The sequence below is a fragment of the Prionailurus bengalensis genome, chromosome D4, assembly GCF_016509475.1.
Source record: "Prionailurus bengalensis isolate Pbe53 chromosome D4, Fcat_Pben_1.1_paternal_pri, whole genome shotgun sequence".
NCBI lineage: Eukaryota > Metazoa > Chordata > Mammalia > Carnivora > Felidae > Prionailurus > Prionailurus bengalensis.
Genome location: NC_057359.1, coordinates 81,505,284 through 81,527,657, shown reverse-complemented (window position 1 = coordinate 81,527,657; position 22,374 = coordinate 81,505,284). Strand labels below are relative to the sequence as shown.

At 39.4% G+C, this 22,374-nt stretch overlaps 1 protein-coding gene across 4 annotated transcripts in view; it reads right to left on the bottom strand.

The window, feature by feature from the left end:
• Nucleotides 1–22,374, bottom strand: part of MRRF (mitochondrial ribosome recycling factor) — a 60,668-nt gene that overhangs the window by 38,063 nt on the left and 231 nt on the right. For 2 of the 4 annotated variants that reach the window (XM_043566386.1, XM_043566385.1), the window contains exons 2-4: nucleotides 17,553–17,773; nucleotides 9,196–9,351; nucleotides 5,794–5,912 (exon numbers count right to left, since the gene is read on the bottom strand). In XM_043566386.1, coding sequence (XP_043422321.1) covers nucleotides 5,794–5,912; nucleotides 9,196–9,351; nucleotides 17,553–17,773 — 496 coding nt within the window. Of the gene's footprint in view, nucleotides 1–5,793; nucleotides 5,913–9,195; nucleotides 9,352–17,552; nucleotides 17,774–18,927; nucleotides 19,019–22,097; nucleotides 22,209–22,374 lie in introns of those variants that run through there. The other 2 variants (XM_043566387.1, XM_043566388.1) reach the window with 2 other exon arrangements.

The window sequence follows — 22,374 nt, the reverse complement described above, 5'->3', positions numbered from 1 at the left end:
AAACCAGATCAAAAGGTAAACAGAATTAGTAAATAATTATTACCAGATGCAAGCCCTCTGTCGATAACTGGCAACCCATCTTGGCAGAACATGGAAACATTTAGTTCTGTTACCAGTAAGATCAGGAAGTTACATTGGTGTAGAGTGCTTTGATCAAGCTGAATAGCAAACTACGTCCACTCCTGGTACCAGTGTACTGCGGGAGGGAAGAAAAGCAAAGAGGAGGAAAAAATAAAAAGAAAACAGCTCTGCTTCTTTGAAAAGATTTCAACGGTTTGAGGCAACACAGATCAAAACCACAATAAATCCTCAAGGGAGGGGGGCTGGTCTGTACAAAGATTGGTGTAAGGACAGATGAAAGATTTTATACATTAAAAATTCCAGTTGACATTTTACACTCAAAATATACCAGTGCCGATGTAGAATGAGTAAATACATTTAACTCCTTCGCATCTACACTCACACCGACCTCACTCGTGTTTTGGCTTGAGCAGTGAGTCTCTGCTGGTCTGTGCTCCAGGAAAGGCAGTATGGTACACCAGTCAAAAGCCTGGGCTTTGGAGTCAGAAAGACCTCAGCCCAAATCCTTGCTCTGCTAACCATGTGACCCTGGGTAACAATCTCGACCTGAGGTCTCCATGTTGTAATCTGAGAGCACACGGTACCTGTATCTCCCAGAGGATTAAATGAGGTAACACAAACGATGCATCTTGTTCTGTGCCTGGCACACAGTAACACCCAGGCAAGGGGCGTTATCATCTAAACTTATTCTATAAAGGTAAGAATGCGCAAATCCTGCAAACAAGGCTGAGCTGATGTCATCAGTCAGCTGACGCACTGTTGTCCCGCGTGACATCCTTCGGGGTCTTCTCTGATACGGCCTTGCTCTCTACTGTGCCAGGCAGCACAAGGTATATGGATTTCCCAACGTGCTTCACTTCACCTCAAGCAATGTAACTATGCCTGCTATGAAATCCTAAAGGACAAGATAAAGCAGTGTGGAAGGAAGACACTTTCATTGGCATGGCAATGTGGAATTCAAGAAAAGAAGGCCTCCGACATTTTCAAAGACGTTTAGGTTTGGCCACAGCTGGTGTACTTCACTTGGATTCACAGGGACAATTCTTGGCCCTGAGTTCCTCCCTAGACTTTGTGGTTTAATGAATGGGGTTTGTTGCACTCCTGTTTTGTTTTGGTTTTTGAGGGGGTGCCCAAAAAGCTTATCCATTTCATCTTGACATGACCTTAATTCTACAAGGACCTAAGGTACTGCATAAGGTCAAAAAAGACAAACTGCAAGTCCACATGCAGAAGAATCATCCCTTTGGGAGGCTGTCACAGAATGGAACACAGTGTGACCATTGCTTCAAACAGTAAATTCTTCAAACGGTACTCCTGACCACCACAGACTGTTGGAGCTAGCGGGGATCTCTGACACAATGTAGTTCAGTCCCTTCCTATGTACACAGGGACCCTACACACATATCCGGTCTTCCCTGAGAGCCAAGGGCGGTGGAATGAGGATCTTGCCCACCATACTTCTGGTTACCGGCAGAGTCGGGAGGAGATCTCAGGTGCCTCAACCCTCCATCCAATGACGTTACCTTGTATTTCCTTCCAATGTATTCAGTAATCATAGCATGTGGAATTTAATTTTTTTTAAATAGACAAAAATAATGTGGAATTGGTCTGGTATATAAAGGGAATGGTGAAGGTAAGTAAAAGAGATGGATAAAGAAATGAAATTTTCCTCCGCCAAGAGGGCTGCCATTTTCCTTAATAAAATGAATCATTTCTAAAGTTAGCAATAAAGGGAGAACCTCTACTTTGAAGAAGTGGCCTGATCTCAAGTCTCTAAATCCTCCTCTCCTGAAGCTTCTGAATGACAGAGAACTCAACTGTAGCATCTCACTGCCACCAACTCCCTTCACCGTCTGCCCCAGTCTTTCCAGACAACTTTCCCCCAGAGGCATGGGAACACCCACTGCGGCTTCCAAGCTGGGCAGAACTATCCCTCAATATGTATATCCTTACAGTAGAATTACAGTGTGGGTACATGGAAAGTGCTCAGTAAATGCATGTTGAATGAGTGGATTAATGAACTGGCTTCTAGGTCAGTTCTTCTAAAATATTCTAAACATGTATATTTTCATTTGATATGGTAGGATACAGAAACTCAGGGAATTACAGTTATTTTCCCAAAACGACTTCTGAAAGTCATTGTTCAGACAAAAAGGCACATATTTCTATTGCATTTCCATCTCAGGCTGTATCCCCTTACTGAAGGGATGCTAATCAGCACCTCAGGACAAATAGGCTATTCTCAAACAGCAACACTGACCAACTAGTTGGAGCTGCTTGGAGTACTGTGTCAAGAAAGCTCATAGACTCCATCTAGGGTCAGGCAAGAAAGAGTGCCATAACCAATTAGCAATGTCTGCTATTGTGATTCTCAAGCTAATCTATGTTAAAGGATAAAAATGACAAAATTCTCTTGGACAGGTGAACAAGCACTTTGACAATCTGGGTTCAAGTCAACTTTGCTGGGGCCATTTTAATTAGTGGCCCTGCATTTTCTTTATATCCCAATGAGTCCCTAGAATGTAAGGTCTATGAAGGCAGGAACCCTGTCTGTCTTAATCATCGACAAATTCCCAACACCTCAAAGAGAACCTAATAACTCACAGAAACTCAATAAATATTTGTGGGGGGTTTTATTTTTGTTTCCTGATTTGTTGAATTAATGCAGGGATGGCAAAAGCACGGGCTTTAGTGTCAGACCTGTGCTCAAATCTTGACTCTATCCTAACAGTGTGAACCTGGGGAAGATACTTTACTTCTCTGAGCCTCATCTATAAAATGGAATAAATACTGCTTCATTTTAGAAAGTACCTGTGTTGATCACTAAACAAAATATGAGAAAGCAAAGCCTGGCAACACAGCAGACACTCAGTACACATTAGCTTTCTTCCTTCCACAACAGCAATCGTGGAGGCTGTGGAATTTTTTTTTTTTTTTTCATTTGCCTTGTTCAAATCAAGCTGTGGTTTTTTACTCCCTTCTTTTCTTTCCCATCATTAACTCTAGCTGCAGGCAAGTTTATGGAAGGCAGCAACTGTGTGTATCATTCATCAAGCAGGACACGTGTTAAACAAATGCAACACAGTGTTCTGTCTGCAATGCGTTTGAAAAGATTATGCATGTAAATCTGCATCGTGTCACTACGCCACGACACAGAAATGCTCAGGTTTGGAAAGAAAACCAACCGCATGTGAGACATAAAGGAATTACATAAACACAGAGGGGATTAGCTCAGCATTTTGAAGCTATGAACCTGGGTAGTCTATGGACAGTTTCTAAACTAGAGGAAGGAAATGTTTAGTTAGAGCTATTTGTTTAATATATGCACCAGATGAGATAAAGGAATTCAAAAGACAATGTAAGTCACACTTCCTCACTCTGTCCTTGCAAAGAACTCTCTACTGAGATGATTATGAAGATTTTTCTTTTCAAAACTCACAGAATTTCAACTTAGGAAGATGGCAAAGATACTCTGGTTAAAAAATGAAGATATACTCCAACTTCCTAAGAAAAAATTAAGCTGTTAATACCTCCTCCTGCCTCATAAGATGCTCTGGTGGCCAATCAGGTGCTTCTTCTGTGAATGCCATTTGCTATTTAATAACAGAAGTGGCTGGCTCTGAAAAGCAATCTGCCTGATGAGGTCTTCAAGCTGTGTAATTAGGAGGCTATTCCCTAAATTGGCCCACGGTGCCTATGGGATCAGATGAACAAGGCAGAAGGCCTCAGCCATTTAGAGGGAGCCAGCATGGGAAAGAGTTGACAATTCTCTTTTCATCCATTTCTCTGCTTCTCAGTGACACCAGGAAAGAGTGCCTTCCTTCCATCAATCTAACGACAAGTATTCATCCACTTGAGGAAAATCTACTGAGTGCTTCCGTGTGCCAGGCAGCGTGAGGGGTGCTGGACGCAAGGAACAAGTTAGATACGATTCCTACCTTCCAAGCTTACAATCTAATGGAAAGGAGATGGAAAATAAAGATGGAAATAAATGTGTAACTGTTAATGATAAGTGTGATGAAGAAAAAGAACGTGCTATGCAAGAGAGGCCAGTGTGGATGAATAATTGAGATTGAGCAGATTAGGGAAGCTGTCCCTGAAAAAGTGACATCTAGGCTATGATCCAAAGTAGGAGTAACAATTAGACATGCAAGAGTGTTCCAAGCAAAGGCAATAGCATATGCGTAACTCCTGGGGATGCAAAGGTATGGTGCATTTGAGGAACTGAAAGGCCAGTGTGCCTAGACCGGTGTACAGGGATGACAGTGGCATTAGACTGCAGAGATTAGAGGCAGACCAGGGCCATATCAGAAGGCAAAGCCTTTTTTTTTTTTTAATGTTATTTATTTTTGAGAGAGAAAGAGAGACAGAGCACGAGCGGGGTCGGGGCAGAGAGAGAGGAAGACACAGAATCCGAAGCATGTTCCAGGCTCTGAGCTGTCAGCCCAGAGCCCGACATGGGGCTTGAACTCACGGACTGTGAGATCATGACCTGAGCTGAAGTTGGACACTTAACCGACCGAGCCACCCAGGTGCCCCCATAAGGCAAAGCCTTCTAGGCCAAAATAACTTTTTTCCAAAAGACTATGGAGCCACTGATAAATTTAAAGCATGGGAATGATATAATCCAATATATATTTTTAAAAGTCCACTCTGGCTGCAGTATGGAAAACAGAACAGCCCCACACAAGTGTGCCTGGCACATTAGCTACAGCAGCCTTCTGATTTGAAACAGTTTGTTCACAGCAAGGGATTTCCCTCCTCATGTCTCTAACCCAGTTTGTCAAATCCAACAGGTTCCACTTTGGTCTTTGGGAGAGAAGTATTGATAGAGACCATCGAAACAGGAAGAGACTTCAGATTCCTCCAACCCATGTTAACAGATGATAAAATGGAGGTCAAACAGTAGAGATGGGACCGGGTCCCAGGTTCTCCAGGACTCCCAGTCCAGGTCAATTCCCAATCCACTGGAACAATAAGGAAAAGCCCATTTGTCTTCCTCAACTAGACTTAAAATCATAGCCTCAAGGTTGCAATGATCTAACGCAATCCACCTTCCAGCCCTGGAGGCTCTGTGCTCTGTCCAATTCTGCAATGGACCAGTTTGAAAGGAATATGAATTCCTGAAGGTCTGCTCCCAATACTAATGCAAAGGTCACAAACTGGGGGCCCATAGCCCAAATCTGGCCCATTAATACACTTTGTCTCACAGTCTTTAAAAAAAAAAAAAAAAAAGTGAATTTGTTACCAACATTTAGGAAAGATCTTATATAAAAATGTGAGTTACTGGCTTATTCTAGAAATAAAAACCTTAGCGTCTGATAACACTGATTACCAGGTTTAACTTCTGCCTGGCAATGATCAGCAGGGGCTGGGCAGAGGCTGCTCCCTTCAGACAGGGTGCAGGCTCTCCCGCTTACCCCAGCCCCTTCCATTTGGCTAAGCGCCAATCACTGTATCGCCATTATTACGTTCCTTAGATGGAGCCAGTTTCAGTATTCAAATTACTTGCCTGGCCTTTTAGTGCTTGAGTTTAACAAAAAAGGAATTTTGAAACAAGAAGAGAGTTTTTCCTTATCATTAAGTTCCCTTTATTGGGCCTTCTCTCTTGTTCCATCCCAAGCTGGAGGGACTACTTCTTCCTGACTTGACCCAGCCTCCTCCATTCCAAAAGAGATTACGAAGAGGTCCCTTTGGCAAAAGCCACCTTACCTCTGGGAAGCTGGCCATATTCACCAAAATCAGCTGTGGAGACTTCATGGAGATCTGGCCAATCTGGTTTAAAGCAAGCTTCCCATCAGCAGTTACCACAGTGATATGATCAAGGGATCCTAAAAGAAAAGTCACAGAGTCTTAGAACTCAGAAAGACCTTAACAGCCCCACATCTAAGTCCCTACCTAATTCAGATTCAACTAATATTCAGTGATCCCTTATCAATGTGGCAAGACTGTTCAAGGGGCTGTCACAGGAGCAGCAGTGTCACATGCCGGAAAGGGCTCTGAAGTGTTGTCAGAACTAGGACTTCCCTACCGTCAACCAGGGTGGCCAATCAGAAAAAGTGGGGGAGGGGTCCTCTTAGGCAAACTGGGAATTGTCCCAGCATACCGTTGTAAGAATAATGCAGTGCGGTACTTTATTAAGACCCCAAGATCTGATGTGAAGTATTCAACCAGATTCAATGTCATCACAGGAGAGGAGGTTGTTGACAACACTGGCTTCAATCTGGAAAAGTCCAGGAGGTATAATGGTAAAAATCTCCACAATTCTGAAGACCAATGACCTGGGTTCAAATACCAACTCTGCCCCTCCTGATTATGTGACCCTAGGCAGATCCCCTAAACCTTTAGACACCTGTTTCCTGATCTCTGTAAATGAGGCATACAAATTGTACCTACCTCATCGGGTTGTTATGAAAGTCTCTGGAAAGCACTTGTAACTGGCATATACGAGTGCCCAGTAAATGTTAACTATTACTACTTCTTGACTTTCTCCTGTATTTTAACTAAGCTAAACTACTTACAATTTCTCTAATACAGTCTGCTCCTTCTTGCCTCAGGATTCTGAGCATATATTGTTCTTTCTATTGAGAATGTCCTTCTGTGCTCAGATAACTCCAGCTCATTCTTTAACACTCAGCTATAATAGCATCCAATCTCAGGAATCTTATCTGACCTTCTAGGCTGGATAACAAACCCCCTTATGAGCTCCCTAGGACCCCATGGACCCCTTCTATAATGATGATAACCAGTATTTGCTGAACGTTTCCTATGCGCAAGACACCATACTAAATGCTCTCTATAATTTCTTTTGCTTTCATTATCACAACTCTATGAGATAGTTCCACTATTTTACAGATGAGGAAATGGAGGACCAGACAGTAACTTGCCCAAGGTCACAACAGTTCTTAATAATGGAGCCTAAATTCAAACCCAAGTCTGGACAACTCTACAGCCATGTTCTTCACCACTCTGCTTTGCTATCTGGTTTTATCCATGTTGGTTTACTTGTTGATCTCTTCACATTAGGCTCTGGGCTCTTGGAAGCTGGGAACAACGTCTTTTCTCTCTGTATCTACAGCACCTACTCATCAGCACGGAATAAGTGCTCAATAATGTTCTGGTGAATACATCAGTGTACAGATGGATGGATGAATGGAAGAGGGCAAGAACAAATACATGGATAAATTTGTATCTTAGACAACTATTAAAAGCAATCAACAGAAGACCATGGGGGAGGGGAAGGAAAAAAAAATTAAGAGAGGGAGGGAGCCAAACCATAAGAAACTCTTAAAAACTGAGAACAAACTGAGGGTTGGTGGGGGGTGGGTGGGAGGGGGGGGTGGGTGATGGGTATTGAGGAGGGCACCTGTTGGGATGAGCACTGGGTGTTGTATGGAAACCAATCTGACAATAAATTTCATATTAAAAAAATAATTTAAAAAAAAAGCAATCAACTACCTTGGAGATAGAAATTACTGGTAGACAGACAGAGGTGTGAAAGGAAAAGTGCCTGCTGGCTCAGATAGCAGCGAAAGAGGATATGGAAGAATACGGCACAGAAAAGACTGGCTAAGTTCAGTTTCACCCAGTCTCTTCACGGGCCCAAGTTCTAGAGAGAACGCTACACAAACATAACCCTGAAGAGAAGGAGGCAAAGAGGAAATACCAACCGGAGGCCTTTTGAAAATGGATCTTAACTCAGCCTTCCTGATTTGCCATAAGATCCTTTGCCACAGAAGTCGCAACACGGGCTTTTCAGTATGCAATTGTGGTGGTTCCCATTCCCTAAATCCATATCGACATAATGCATCAAATCCTTTTCCCTCAATCTGTCCCCAGCGAGAATCTCCCTCAGCCTCATTCCTGCCCCTCATTTTCGCAGAGGTTAACATTTAACAAATTACACTCCCAACCCCTTTCCAGGCCCATCATCTTTTTAAGTTCAACAAGAGTGGAGCTTGCTGGCTAATTTTAAGTATCACATTTCTCCCTGAGCTCCTCTCAAACTGCTCTCTGGTTTCGGCTGCAGAATGTTAACAGGCCAGAAAGCACAGGGGAGACAAAGCACTTTATCAGTTTCATACCTAAAATAATAAGCAAGTTTAAAATAAACAGTTGGGAGAGATTGAATGGCACGCTCTACTGTCAGCAAAGGCAGAAATGCCCCAGTCCAAAGGTTGACAAATGACGGAATGGTCTTCTGATTTCACACAGGATCTCGTCTCTAAACTCAGTATGTTTCTGCTGGTGTTTATAAATGGAGCTGTATATTTTTCATTTGGTTTTCTTAAGAACAAGTTCATGAAGTATTTCCTAGTTTCCTTAGGAACTATCCCAGCCAAGATGTGAGTGGGAGCAGCCCAAGCTCCTAGAGATACCTTCAGAGGGGGTCCCAGGCTTGACTCTAGGATGATGACAATTTCCAAAAGGCCAATTTAACAGCAATTGGATTTTTCCTGCCTGCCTGCACCATTAGCTGACAACTCACTTCTTCCATCACATCTGCAAACAGTTCTCTTAGACAGTTCTGACATTTCCCACTTAGAAAAGCCACTTTCAGGAAGTTATTAACCCAAACGGAATCTTCCTGGTCAAGCTCAGAGGTACAGAAATGCCTCAGATGGATAGGTCTGCAGCCACTTGGTTCCCAGTAAGGGATAAGAATGGCCAAATAGGACAAATTGGAAAAATCAGACCAAAGATGTCAGTTACTGTAAGACCAAATACCTAGAAGTGCTTATATAGTATAATCATAATAAAAATCCCATTTTTTGAGAGTGCAATTCCATGAGAGCAAAGGCCATGCCTACTTTTGTTCACCACTTGTGGACCAGCACAATACTTAGTTCATCGTTGAATGGACAAATAAACGTAGTATTAACTACGAGCCAGGCACTGTGCTCAAACCATTACATGAGTTACCTCACTGACTTTAATACTCACCCCAAAGCTATAAGGTGGGAATCAGACAAGGAAACTGAGGACCAGAAAAGTAAAGTTAACTGCCCATGGTCACCAGTTAGTAAGTAACAAAGCTAGGACTGAAACCCAGCCCTGCCAAAGCCATGATCTTTCCACTATGCCCTTCTCCAAAACATTGGTTCAGTCACTAACCTGGTGAGGTCCTTATATTGACAGTCTTATTGAAATTATCTTTGAGCGCTTCTGTCACAGACTTCATTTCTTCATCCACCTCTTCCAAGCTGATTATATCCTCAACCAAGGCAGCATTAAGATTCACTCTGGTTTGGAACTGTCCTTTCCCTTTGGCTAAGAAGTCAACAATCAGTGAATACAAGAACAGCAGCAGAAACAGAGACAATAAACAATTAGGGAAGAAGTGCCTACGAAATGCAGGGAAAAATGCCAAGTGCTAAAAAAACTGTACATCATCAGTGTCCTACAAAATAGCCTACATTTATTACCCACTGGATTCCCAGAAAATGCTAATCATTTTCTGAGGTACTAGTGAAGGTACAGGCTTTATAATGAAACACCCCAGGTGAAAATCCTGGCTATCACGCATACGAGTTTTATGACTTTGAGCAATTACTCTGCTCTTCTGAGTATCAGGTTCCTTCCCTATAAAACAGGGATAATATCTATATTGCCAGGTTGCTATGATACAAATTAAGTAATTCAAACACCTATAACAGCACTATCCACATAGCATGCACTCCATAAATAAATTAATTCCTTATTTTTTAGAAAAATAAACAGAAGATGAGAAAGGTAAAGTGACTTGCCTAATGTCACCAGATCATGAAATAGTATAGCCAAGATTTGGTCTCAGATCTGCCTAATTTTAACCTACAAACTTTCCATTAGATTGTCTCTATACAATCTAATTGGAGACACAGGAAATACATTAATTCATTTTAAAACGAATGCTAAGACAAGGATATGCAAAGTATCTGATAGCTGGTAGAGACAAAAGGAACAACAGTAGTTACAGACATTAAATACCACCAGTGGTGATAATAATGACTCATATTTCAGAAAAATCAACAGCAATGGGAGCTGAATAAAATTCTATTTTATGCCTAAGCCACCATGGTTATTTTTCATTTACATTCTATGTATATAAATCACCCCCACAAGTATACAAATATTCCTGCATTTCTTCGTGGGAGGTGGGTCAAGGGAAAAAAAAAATATTAAGTACTACTACTATCCACTTATTTGCTAACAATTCAAGTATTTATTGAGATTCATTCACAACAAATTTTATTAAACATCTACAGAGAGCTAACTCCTGTGGTATTTGTATAGCATATTATAATTTGCAATGCAATTTAAAGTACATTCTTCTATTAGATAATCAAAGCAGCTCTTGGAAGTAGGAAGAACAGATATTATTACTGTTCCCATTGTAGAGGGAGATGAGATGAGATGAGAAATCTATAGCACAAGTCATTTAAATGTGTTCCCCAAAGTACCAACCAGTAAGCAGCAGAGTGATTTTTAAAAAAATATTTACTGGCTTGTGTCACCACCGTTCTTGAAACCTTATTGCCCTTAAGTTAACAGAATAATGTCTTAGTATTTTTGGAACTAATGAAAGATGACAATCTTCAGATTCAGAAACACAAGTTCCAAACAGGATACTGAAAGTAAATTCATACCTAGACATCCTGTGAATGCAGAAAATTAAGGACAAAGAGATCTTGAAAAGAGCCCAAGATAAAAGAAAAATTATCTAAAAAGGATCAAAATTTACAGTAACAGCATACTTTCCAAGAGCAACAACAGGAGCTAGAAATGATGGAAACAGTATCTTCAATTTTAGTTTTTCTAAACTAAGAATGTATGTTAAAATTTTTAAGTGGGAGCCTGGGTGGCTCAGTCTGTTAAGCATCTGATTTTGGCTCAGGGCATGATCTCATAGTTCCTAAGTTTGAGCCCCGAGTCAGGCTCTGTGCTGACAGCTCAGAGCCTGGAGCCTCCTTCGGATTCTGTGTCTTCCTCTCTCTCTCTCTGCCCTTCCCCTGCTCACACTCTCTCGCTCTCAAAACAAAAAGAAAAAAATTAAGTTATGCCCATCAATATGAGGATAGATAATATGAATGAAATAGTATACAGTCATGAGAAAGATCTACAACTACACAGAATAAATCTCACAATCATAACGTTGAGCAAAGAGGCTAGACACTAGAATACAGAGTGTGCAGCACAAAAGCCAGATACAAGAATATAGAGACAAACGTAATCCTGCCATTAGAAGTCAGAATACAGGGGCGCTCAGTCGGTAAGCGTCCAATTTCAGCTCAGGTCATGATCTGGCAGTCTGTGTGTTCGAGCCCCACGTCGGGCTCTGTGCTGACAGCTCGGAGCCTGGAGCCTGCTTTGGATTCTGTGTCTCCCTCTCTCTCTGCTTCTCCCCCACTCACACTCTGTCTCTGTCTCAAAAATAAACATTAAAAAAAATTAAAAAAAAAAGTCAGGATATAGTTACCTACAAGGATTAGGAGGAGGTAAATTACTAGAAGGGAGCATAAAGGGGACTTCTGACATGCTGGGAATTTCTGGTTTTTGATCTAGGTGCTGATTACACAAGTGTTTTCAGTTTGTGAAAATGACCAAGCTGTTTCTTATGATAACTGCACTTTTCTATAGGTGCCTTTTAATTTCTATAAAAAGTTAAAAAAAAGAAATAAAGGGTAACTACCAAAACAATAAGAAATAAAATGTATAACTTCCAAATTAGCAGAGATGAGAAAACAGAAATAAAAAAAATTTGGCTAATTCAATAGAAAGGAGGAGAAAAACAAAGAAAACTATGATAAAGTAAAAAATAAAATGGTAGATATACAAATACTCAGTAATCACAATAAATATACACAGACCAAGAATTTGACTTAAAAGTTTGAGACTCTCAGGATGCCTGAGTGGCTCAGTCAGTTAAGCAACCAAGTCCTGATTTCAGCTCAAGTCACGATCTCACAGTCATGAGATCGAGCTCCCATGTCAGGCTTCTCACTGACTGTGGAGCCTGCTTGGGATTCTCTCTCTCCCTCTTCTCTCTCTGCTCCTCCCCACCTTGCACGTGCTTTCTCTCTCTCTCTCTCTCTCGAAAATAGATAAACATTACAAAACTCCATCTATTTCAAAAACAAAAGTTACAGATTCTCAGTAAGATATTTTTAAATCTAGTCATATACAACACATAAGAGGTTTTACAAAAACATAAGATTACAGAAAGTTTAATGTACATGAATGGAAAAATAACCCTGGAAAATATTAAACTAAAGAAGGCTGATAGTTATATCAACATCTAAAAATAGATTTTAAGACAAAATGCATTTTTAGAAAAAATGAAGGCCACTTCATAATGACAATAGAAACAATTCACCAGAAAGATACTCCCCTTCTGAGCTTAAATACACCACATAATGTAGCATCAAGATCAATGGAATTAAAAGGAGAAACTGATGAATCTACAATCATACAAAGACATTCAAAATACCTTCCTTCATAACTGATAAATTGAGCAAATAAAAAAAAAAACAGAAAATTTGATCAATACAATTAGCCAACTCAATCTAATGGTCATATACACAATCTTGCATCCAGCAGTAAGAGAATACACATTCTTCTCAAGCATATTTGGACTTGTATACAAAATGATCTTGTTCTATCCCTCAAAACAAATCTCAATAAATATCAAAGAATCTTCATCATATAGGACATAGTCTCTGATCACAGTGGGATCAAGCTAACTCTCCAAAAAACATGTTTGAAAATTTTTAAACACTTCAAAATAAGTCATGAACTAATGGAAAACACATAATGAAAATTTTAAGTGTTTTAAAATAATAATAATACTGTATATCTAAAACTTCTTTGAGGTACCTGACATATTTACATAGAAGTTTTATAGCTTTATACACTTATAGGAAAAGAACAAAGGTTGAAAATTAATGAACTCTCCAGTTCAAAGGATAGCAAAAGAAAGACAGGGGAGAAAATAAACAATAAAGGGCAGAAATCAATAAAACCAAAAATGACAAATCAACAAAATTAAAATCTCTTTCTTAAAAGGCTTATGAAACCAAAAAACTTCTTTCAAGAATAACTGAGGAAAAAAAGGAAGTAGACAAATCAATTAATATCAAGAAAGAAAAGGAGAAGACAGAGAAGACAGAGATTTTAATAATTTTGACAGACTATTATGGACTTTATGCCAACAACTTTCAAAACATAGAAATAATAAAAAATTTCCTAAAAATACATAATTTACTAAAATTAACTGAAGAAAAAAGAGAACATCTAAATAGCATCATAATCATTAAAGAAACTGAATCTATCATTTAAAGCCTGCCCACACACAATACCAGGTTCAGGTGATTTCATAGGCATGTTCTAAGAATCATGTAAGGAACTGATTAATCCTGGTCTTACACAGACCATCCCACTGAGAGAGAGAAAGACAGACAAAGATGAACTCCCAGCTCACATCATGAGACTAATATAGTCTTGATACCAAAACCGGACAAGGAAATGCTAGAAAGTTATACCCATCAATATCAGAGACTTACATTAAGGCTAACCTCACATAAAGGTATAGACTCAAAAATCCTAAATTAATATTAGCAAACCAAATCCAACAACATACATACAAATTATGTATCAAGCAGTGTACATACAAATTATATATCAAAAGGAGCAAGCAGGGCTCATACCAAAAATGCAAAAGTGGTTTAACATCAGAAAAAGCTACTGATGTTGAGTCACCCCATTCATAGATTAAAAAAGTAAAAAAAAAAAAAAAAAAAAAAAAAGATGATCGTCTCAATAAATGCACTAAGAGCATTTGATAAAAACACCCATTCAAAACAAAAATTCTTAACAAAATAGGGACAGAAGATATTTGCTTAAACGAGAAACTACTGAAAAATAAAGCAAACATAATTCTTGATGTTAACACATGAGAAGTGTTCCTTAACAAGTCAGAAATATAACAAGGATGCCTACTATCATCAGTCACGTTTATTCAAATTATATTAGAGTTCCTAGCCAATGCAGTTAGAAAGAGAGAAGGGAGGGAGGAAGAAAGGAAGAGAGGGGAGGAAGAAAAGGTATATGGATTAGAAAGGGAAAAACAGAGCTACCATCATTTATGGGTATCACAATTACCTGAAAATTCAAAAGAATATACAAATAATAGATCTAATAAAAGAGTTCAAAGTTGCAAGATATCACATGAGTGTATAATAACCAAAAGTGTTCCTATTCACCAGCAACCAAACAGCACGAATGATCTTTAAAAAAGATATGAATTTAAAAAAACAAATCTTCCATAAAATAACACAATAGATCCACTCATGACCTTAAAGTAGGGTCATTTTTCTTAAACTGAAAAAAAAAAAAAAAAAAAAAAAAGCATTATCCATAAAGGAAAAGATTAATAAATTGACTACCTGAAAATTAAGAACTTCTATTCATCAAAAGACACAATTAAATGTAAGTGATGAATCACTGAATTCTACTCCTGACACCAACATTACACTATGTTAACTAACTCGAATTTAAATAAAAACTTGAAACAAAACACCACTAAAAGACTGAAATGGAAAGCACATCAGCAATACGTACATATGACATAAGTCTTATCTTTAGAATATACTGAAACTCCTACCAATTGACTTTTTTTTAACGGGCAAAAGACTGGAAAGAGGATATACAAAGAGCCAAAAAACAAATGTAAAGGTGCTCGCCATCATCACCCATCAAGAAATGACAAGTTAAAACCACAATGAGATAAAACCACACACCCATCAGAATGGCTAGAAATAAAAAGACTGTGTACTGAGCACTCGTGAGTACGTGGAACAAAGAGAAAGCTAAACCCTTTTTGGTAGGAGTGTAAACTGGCACAACCATTCTGGAAAACCGTATGTATTGAAAGGGAACATACACATCCTCGGAAGACTCGACCATCCCACCTCTCGGTATACGTACACCAACAGGAAGGTATATATGTATGGGCACCAAAATCCATGTACATGCACATTCACAGTAGCATTATTTACTTCCAGTTCAAAACTGGAAGCAGCCCAAATGCCCATCAACTGGACAAGCATACACAAGTTGTGGCATAAGCATTCACTAGGATACCAAAAATAAAAACGCACAGACAACTACTACATGCAACAACATAGACAAATCTCACAAACAGATTGTTACCGGAGGAAGCCAGGCACAAAAGAAGCTACAGTGAGCTCAAAAAGGGAAAACCTAATCTATAGTGCTAAAGTCCCAAAATGGGTTATCTTTTAAAGGGTGACAACCGAAAGGGATGGGCAAGAAGCTTCCAGAGTACGAGTGATGTTCTATATCTTGACGTGGGTGACGGTTACAAGGCTGTGTTCACTTTGTGAGAATTCTCTGAACTGTAACCACTTACAATGAATGTATGTACTATTCTGCATATATGTTATAACCCCAAAATGTATTTAATAAAAAATATGTATGTGACCAAAACGACAATACCCAGAAATAAAGCTGATCAAAGAAATGTATAAAATCTTTATGGAGAAAAACTAACAATATGATTATAAATTTCACATACAGGAGTGAAAGGCCAGAAAAGTGTGTATGTGTAGTAAGGGGAAAGATTTTTACCACTAGGTTCAAGGCTTTATGACAGTGATTCAGGTAGCAAGAAATTTAGAACAGGAAGAGATAAGTAATTCAACAAAATCAACTAAAATCAACAAAAAACTTGACATGCGACAGAGGAGGCATTACAAATCTGGGAGTAAAGAAGGGGCTAATCAATAAGTGATGTTGACACAACATATGACCCATTTCAAAAAAGAAACTTAAAACTAGATTCCCAGCCTCACAACACCTTCAAAAATAAATTCCATATGGACTCAAAACCCACGAAAAGTAAAAAACTTTAAAATATTTAGAAGAAAATATAGAAGAATATGACTCTGGGTAGGTAAGGATTTGTTACAGAAGACACAAAAAGTACAAATGATAAAGGAAAGGACGAAAAAAATAGGACCACATTAAAACTTATGGTCAACAAAAGATACCATTAAGTAAAAGGCAAAGCAGACAGCTATAGCACAATCAACAAACGACTCTCATTCCTAATACAGAAGGAATCCAACAAATTTCAAAGAAAAAGTGAAACAACCGACTTTTTAAAGAGGCAATCAGAAGAGCTAAAAACTGAGCAGCCAAGTAAATATGAAAAGCTGCTTACACGCTATAGCTAATGTGTGCATCAGGAGCCCCCCCACCCCCCCATTCCCAGTTCTGCCATTATCTAGATGTGATCATGGACAAACATCTTACATACATAGGTACCTCGGTTTCCTCGTTTGCAAATGGTGAGATTTGGGCTTCACCAGATAATTATAAAAATGTCTTCACTAGATAATAATAATTCTTTCAGTAGATAATTATAAAGGTCAAATTATTAAATACGTGAATTTGTGAAATTTAAAAAAAAATCAGTGCAACATACAGATGAAAAGTCGTTACCATTATCACTAGTAACAATATAAATCTTCTAACTATTAATGCTCTTTCAGCAATTTGTTAATTTTCCTATTAATAGCAAAGGGAGGGTTCATATGAAACCATAAAAGGAAAGTCAGGGGAAAAAATATTCAGCAGCACGTTTCCAACACCATCCTTGGGAATGGACTCCCTGACCCACCCCTGCAAATAGCACGTGTGCTCTGAGGTGTGCTGAGGAGTGCTTTCTGCACTCCTTATTCATTCAACAACATTTTTTGATACATACTATGTGTCAGGACCTGTTAGGTACTAAATAAGGCACGGACCCTATTCTCATAGGGTCCAGCATAGAAGACACAGAACAAACAATAATTAATCTCACAATTAATTGCTTAATTAACGGGTGCTGTGCTAAGGACGTCAAAGGTAAAATAGCAGTGCACAAGAGTGCACGTAACAAGGGACCTGACCCAGTCTAAGGGGTCAGAGAGGACTTCCCTGAGGAAGCGACATTTAAGCTGAGACCTGCGGCATATCAAAGTCTCATTCTTGGATGACACAAACCATTAAGATCATCCATCTAAATCCATGGCTCTAATACCTCCTCACCCAACAAACTTCTGGTTTTAATTTCACTTCCAACAGAGGTCTTGCTTGTTATAAGGAGAAAATAATGTTGATCTCTGACACAAATATTCTGGTTGGCTTGGCACTTACATCTCTAATTCCAAAACTAAAACTAAAAGAAGGAAATGAGGTATATTCTGAGCAATGGTAACATAGGAGGCCACACGGTAGTGAGCAAAGAGACCCTTGGTTCTAACACTGTCTCTGTCACCGTGGTATTTAAGCTGATCAACTGAACTATCTGAGACACCATCTCCAGGTTCTTCCTCAAGGGGAGAAATTCAGTACATCTCTGAGATCCCTTCTAGCTACAATAGTTCAAGGGCTAAATGCAAGAAAAGGGCGAAGAGGTCATATAGCTCTACCTTTGGCTTTCTTGGTAGCGAAATAACGGATTGGTACAGCTGGTGAGGCCATGTATTGTCCATGGTCACTTTGTCTGCCACTCACTGTCTTCAGCGTCACTTCTGAAACAGGTCTGGTCAAGGCTGCAAAGGAGTTACAAAAGACAGGGGGGACCAAGCGGAAGCATCTTAATCCCAAGGCCATGACGGAAGACAATCCTTGTGAACATTCACTATAAAGACTAAGACCAAAAAAAAAAAAAAAAAAAAGGAAAACAGATAGTATTACAACTTCAGAAAATAATTTGTACCAATTATCAAGCAACAACTGCAAACTAAGCTATGTGCTAGGCAATTTAAATATATTACCTCCTCCTCCCAACAGCCATACAAGGAAATATGATTAGCCCCATATTACAGAAAGATACTGAAGCTCACAGAGATTTAAGTAACTTGCCCACAGTCTGTAGGACTCCAAATCGCCAGGCTCTTTCCACTGTACCAAATGCCCCTTATAGTACGCAGGAAACACAGAGTTAAGTAAATGTGCAGCAGCTGAAATCTTTAATGATGCTAATTAAACCCTTACATGAGAAAAGGCAAAAAAAATCTTGATAAAGTTATACTCTAAAAAGGGAGGGCAGAGCACTGGAAGAGGACTTTAAACTAAATTTAAAAAACTCATTTCAACAGGCATAAAATGACTGGAAAATTCACACGACAGCATTTAATTAAAATTTTCTTTGGTTCCTTATGCGCTGATTACCAATTAGAATGCACTTTACTTTAATGTGAGTCTGAAGCACGGTTGAGGTTTGAGGTCTTCCATGTTACAGAACTAAAGCTCTGGAAAATGCCACCCTCCTCTGTGTTAACACAAGTTATACATTATACTTCTAAGGTCTCTGACCATGAAAAGATGCGGGATTCTACAGCCAGCTTCTGCCAGGAATCTGGCTATCACTCAGTTAAAACCAAGAGCAATTAGCATCAAATACCTGGAAGTTACTATCTTTGAAAATCAGTCCTATACCTCATTAGGAAAAAAAAAAAAAAAAATCCGATCCTTAAATGTTAATGCAACAGAACTGAATAAAAGCATGCACTTTGCAGCCAGGAAGACTGGGAATCTAATCCCAGCTCCACCACTGACTAAATGCCCCTGAACATCTCTGCACCTTCATTTCCTCAGCTGTGAAATGGGGATAATTATAGTTATTTCTTAGGCTCGGGAAGAATAAATGAGTTTACGCAGGTAAGATAATTGGCACAGTGCCCAGCTAATAGCAGGAGCCCCCCCCCCCCAAAAGAGTATCTGTTGACAGCTATCACCTTTCCTTTCAAAAAGACTTCTACACAACGGTCAGACACAATAAAGAATCCCATGTGTCTTTACCAATGTATAAGATAGTCTAGTCAGTCAGATCTGGATGTAAATTCCAACTTTGGGCAATTCACTGCACCTATCTGGGCATCACTTTCTTCATCTGCAAAATGAGAAAAATAATCCTGATCTTAAAATGCGATAGCAAATGCATGTAAAACACCTAGCACAGTGCCCGGGATATAGTACCTACTTCATAAATGCTAGCTACCATTATTATTATTTCTTAAAGGAAAAGCGAGTAAATCAAAGGCAAATAATTTCTCCTGATGGAGTTGTTTTTTTTTTTCTCTCCTGTTGGAATTTTTAATAGCAAGGGATGCTAGATGTCAGTGATTGCATGAAATCAGTAAAAGCAAATCTAGATTTTAAAAAGTATCTTTCCTCTTCTTTAATTATTTTCAATAGCTACTATTAATTGAAGTCAGGCCTGGGCTGCTTGCTTTACCATGTCTAATCCTCCCAATAATGCCACAGAGAAAGTATAATAATCTCCATTTTACAGATGTAGAAACTGATGCTCAAAGAGACCATCGCTGTCCAAGGGCACGGAACTATTAGCTCTGCCCTATTTTGCCAAAACTGTTCAAAAATTTGGCTCTAAGTGAGGTTTCTATATCTAGGTTTTTCTAATATAGCCAATGCCTTACCCACACTTATATCCAAATATGGCTGTATAATAATGTGTTTTGTTGTTGTTGTTGTTTTTAATCTACAGGGTTTCAATCTGGCTGCTCCATTTAAGACAGGTTTCCTGGTGTTCCTGTTGCAGGTCATAATACCAATCCACAAAGCAACAGGAAATCAAAATGGGTTAGAAATAAACAACCTTTGACAGAAAGCGCAGCACCCAAAAGCAGACCCAGTACATGTGAACCGGAAGACAACTCTATAAATAAACCACATTGCTGAAATGTTTTAGGCGTAGATTTTAATTGCACAGAAGTCAGGAAATTTCAAAGTAGAGGTTCAATAAAGGCAGTCCCTTGGGCCCTTTACCTTAAGGACATGCATATTAACAATTCAGCACAGAAGAGTTAGTCAAGGAAAGGAACTGTCACAGGAGCCCAGGTATTATCCAACAAAATTAACCTAAACTCAGAAAAAAATGTGAGAAAGTATTTGGGCTTTGGACACAGTCTTGAAATGGAATCCCACACTTAGGAGCTGTGTGACCTTGCATAGATCATTTAGCCTCTCTGAGCTACAGTTTCCACCCCATTTTTACTGCCGTGATATTACTGAGCCTTCAAAAAGATAATTGTAACAATAATAATGAAACAATTGCTAACATTTACAGAGTTACAACTATGTGCCAGAAACTATTCCAAACGCTGTATTGCATACATTAACTCATTTGAGCCTCATGATATCACTATGAAAAAAGGACTATTAGTATACCCATTCTATGGATGAAGAAACAAAGGCACAGATAACTTGCCCAAGATTAGATTTCAGGCAATCTAGCTCGAGTCTGTGCTCTTATCCAGTGTACTGTATACTATTACATATATGAAACGCTCAGCAATTATTGACGTTATTATTGAAATTGTTGGGAGTATATTTTAAATCTATTTGAGGCACATATTATTTTTCCAATGTTAAGGTTCTCAAAACTTGACTTTGTGTTTTCTATAGAAGGTGCATTTTAATTTTGTAAAGAACTAGACGAGGGACACAAAGCCCTAGCTTATCTATTGTCCCAGCAACTTCTCACAATCCAGCTGTATATTAGCTTATAATATGTACATTTTTATAAACACGGATGTGGGTCCTCATTGTACATAAAGTACTTTCACATATATTATCTGATAACCAAATTCATAATTACCACACACATTTTACAAATAAGCAAAATGATTTTTCATTTCCTTGAATATTCCTCCTGCTCCTGGGTCTTCAAACATAATGCTGAAGTTGAATCTGCTTGGAATGATCTTCCCCCACTTCTTTAATGAACTACCTCTCATTTTTCTTTCATATTTCAGCTTAAGCATCACTTTCTCAGAGGATGCCTTTCTTGGCTGTCTCCTCCAGTCCAACTTGGTCAAATGTCCTGTAGCCCACTTTCATCAACACCCTATACTTTTTTCATAGCACTTAAACAGTATCAGCTAATATCTGTGTAGTTATTTGATCACTGCCTACATCCCTCCCTGAGACTATAACCACCACAAAGACTGATCTCTGGTTCTCTTGTTCACTGCTGTACCTCCAGCATAGCACAGTCCCTGAATACAGAAGACACTGAATATGAGTGATGAATACATACATGAATGAAAGTCCGGTGCAAGATCTGGACTCTAAGCCTCAGATTGAAGGTCCTGGGTTCTACTTCCCAATAGCGCTTCGATCATCTCTTAGTCTCCCAGATTTTTCACATAGAGATAGTAGGGTATGCTCTCTAAATTCAGTGCCACACACAGGTATTTGCAGCAACTGACTACATAGTATCTGACTATTCACAGCATCATGACTATAGTATAGAATCATGTCCCTGATGTAACCAAAGGAGGATGACACACTTTAACAGGTAGAGAAAGAACTTTTGCCTAAGACCTAGAAGGTACAGATCCCAATATTCCTATCTCATCACTCCCTGCCAGCAATCCTCTTTAGATTCATAACCACCTGTATTACAAAAAGCATTTGTGGCAGCTCTCCAGTGACATGTGACTTGTACCAAACCACTTCTCCTACCTAGATTGTGTTTCGCCAACTGCAAAATGAAGGGTCAGTTCAGGTTTTCATTCTTTCAAACTATAAAGCTCTCCAAGATTCTGGAAAATGCAGTAGAGTGCGGTGAAAGGAAAAAAGGCACCAAACTTAGAGAAGACCTGGGAAAGAGTCCTGGTTCTAGCACTTCCTAGATATGTGACCTCAGATAGATCACACTCCCTGGACCTCAATCTCCTAGGTAAAATGTAGATGACAGTACTATTTGTCAAAGTTACCAGGACGATCGAATGAGGTAAGGGCTGCAGAAACACTTTGTAACTAGACACGGCTACTGAAATGGCAACTGTTTGCTGAGGGAAGGCACAGAGTAATGGTTAAAAGTTAAGGCTTTGTAATTTAAGCTCCATCCCTCACCAGCCGCATGACCCTGACAAAGTTATTTCTCTGAGCTTCCATTTCTTCATCTTGGGGCGGGGGGGGGGGGGGAGGGTAATAATACCTACCCCCGTGGGATAGTTCTGAACACTAAATGTTCCTGCCAGATAGTGGGCTACAAAGGAGGGGATGCTATTGAATAAGCACCCTCCCCTCCGCATCCTCGAAGTTCGCAGCTGAGGGGACGAGCCCCGCCCCCACCCCACGAAAATCTCGCGGAAGCGACAGGTCCCGCCCCCAGTCTTAAAGGTCAAGCCGGATTCGAATGGAACCGGTCAGGGTACGGTGATCAGACTCCCTCAGGTTCCCCAGAGATGCTTGAGTAGAGGTCTCTGGCACCCGGAT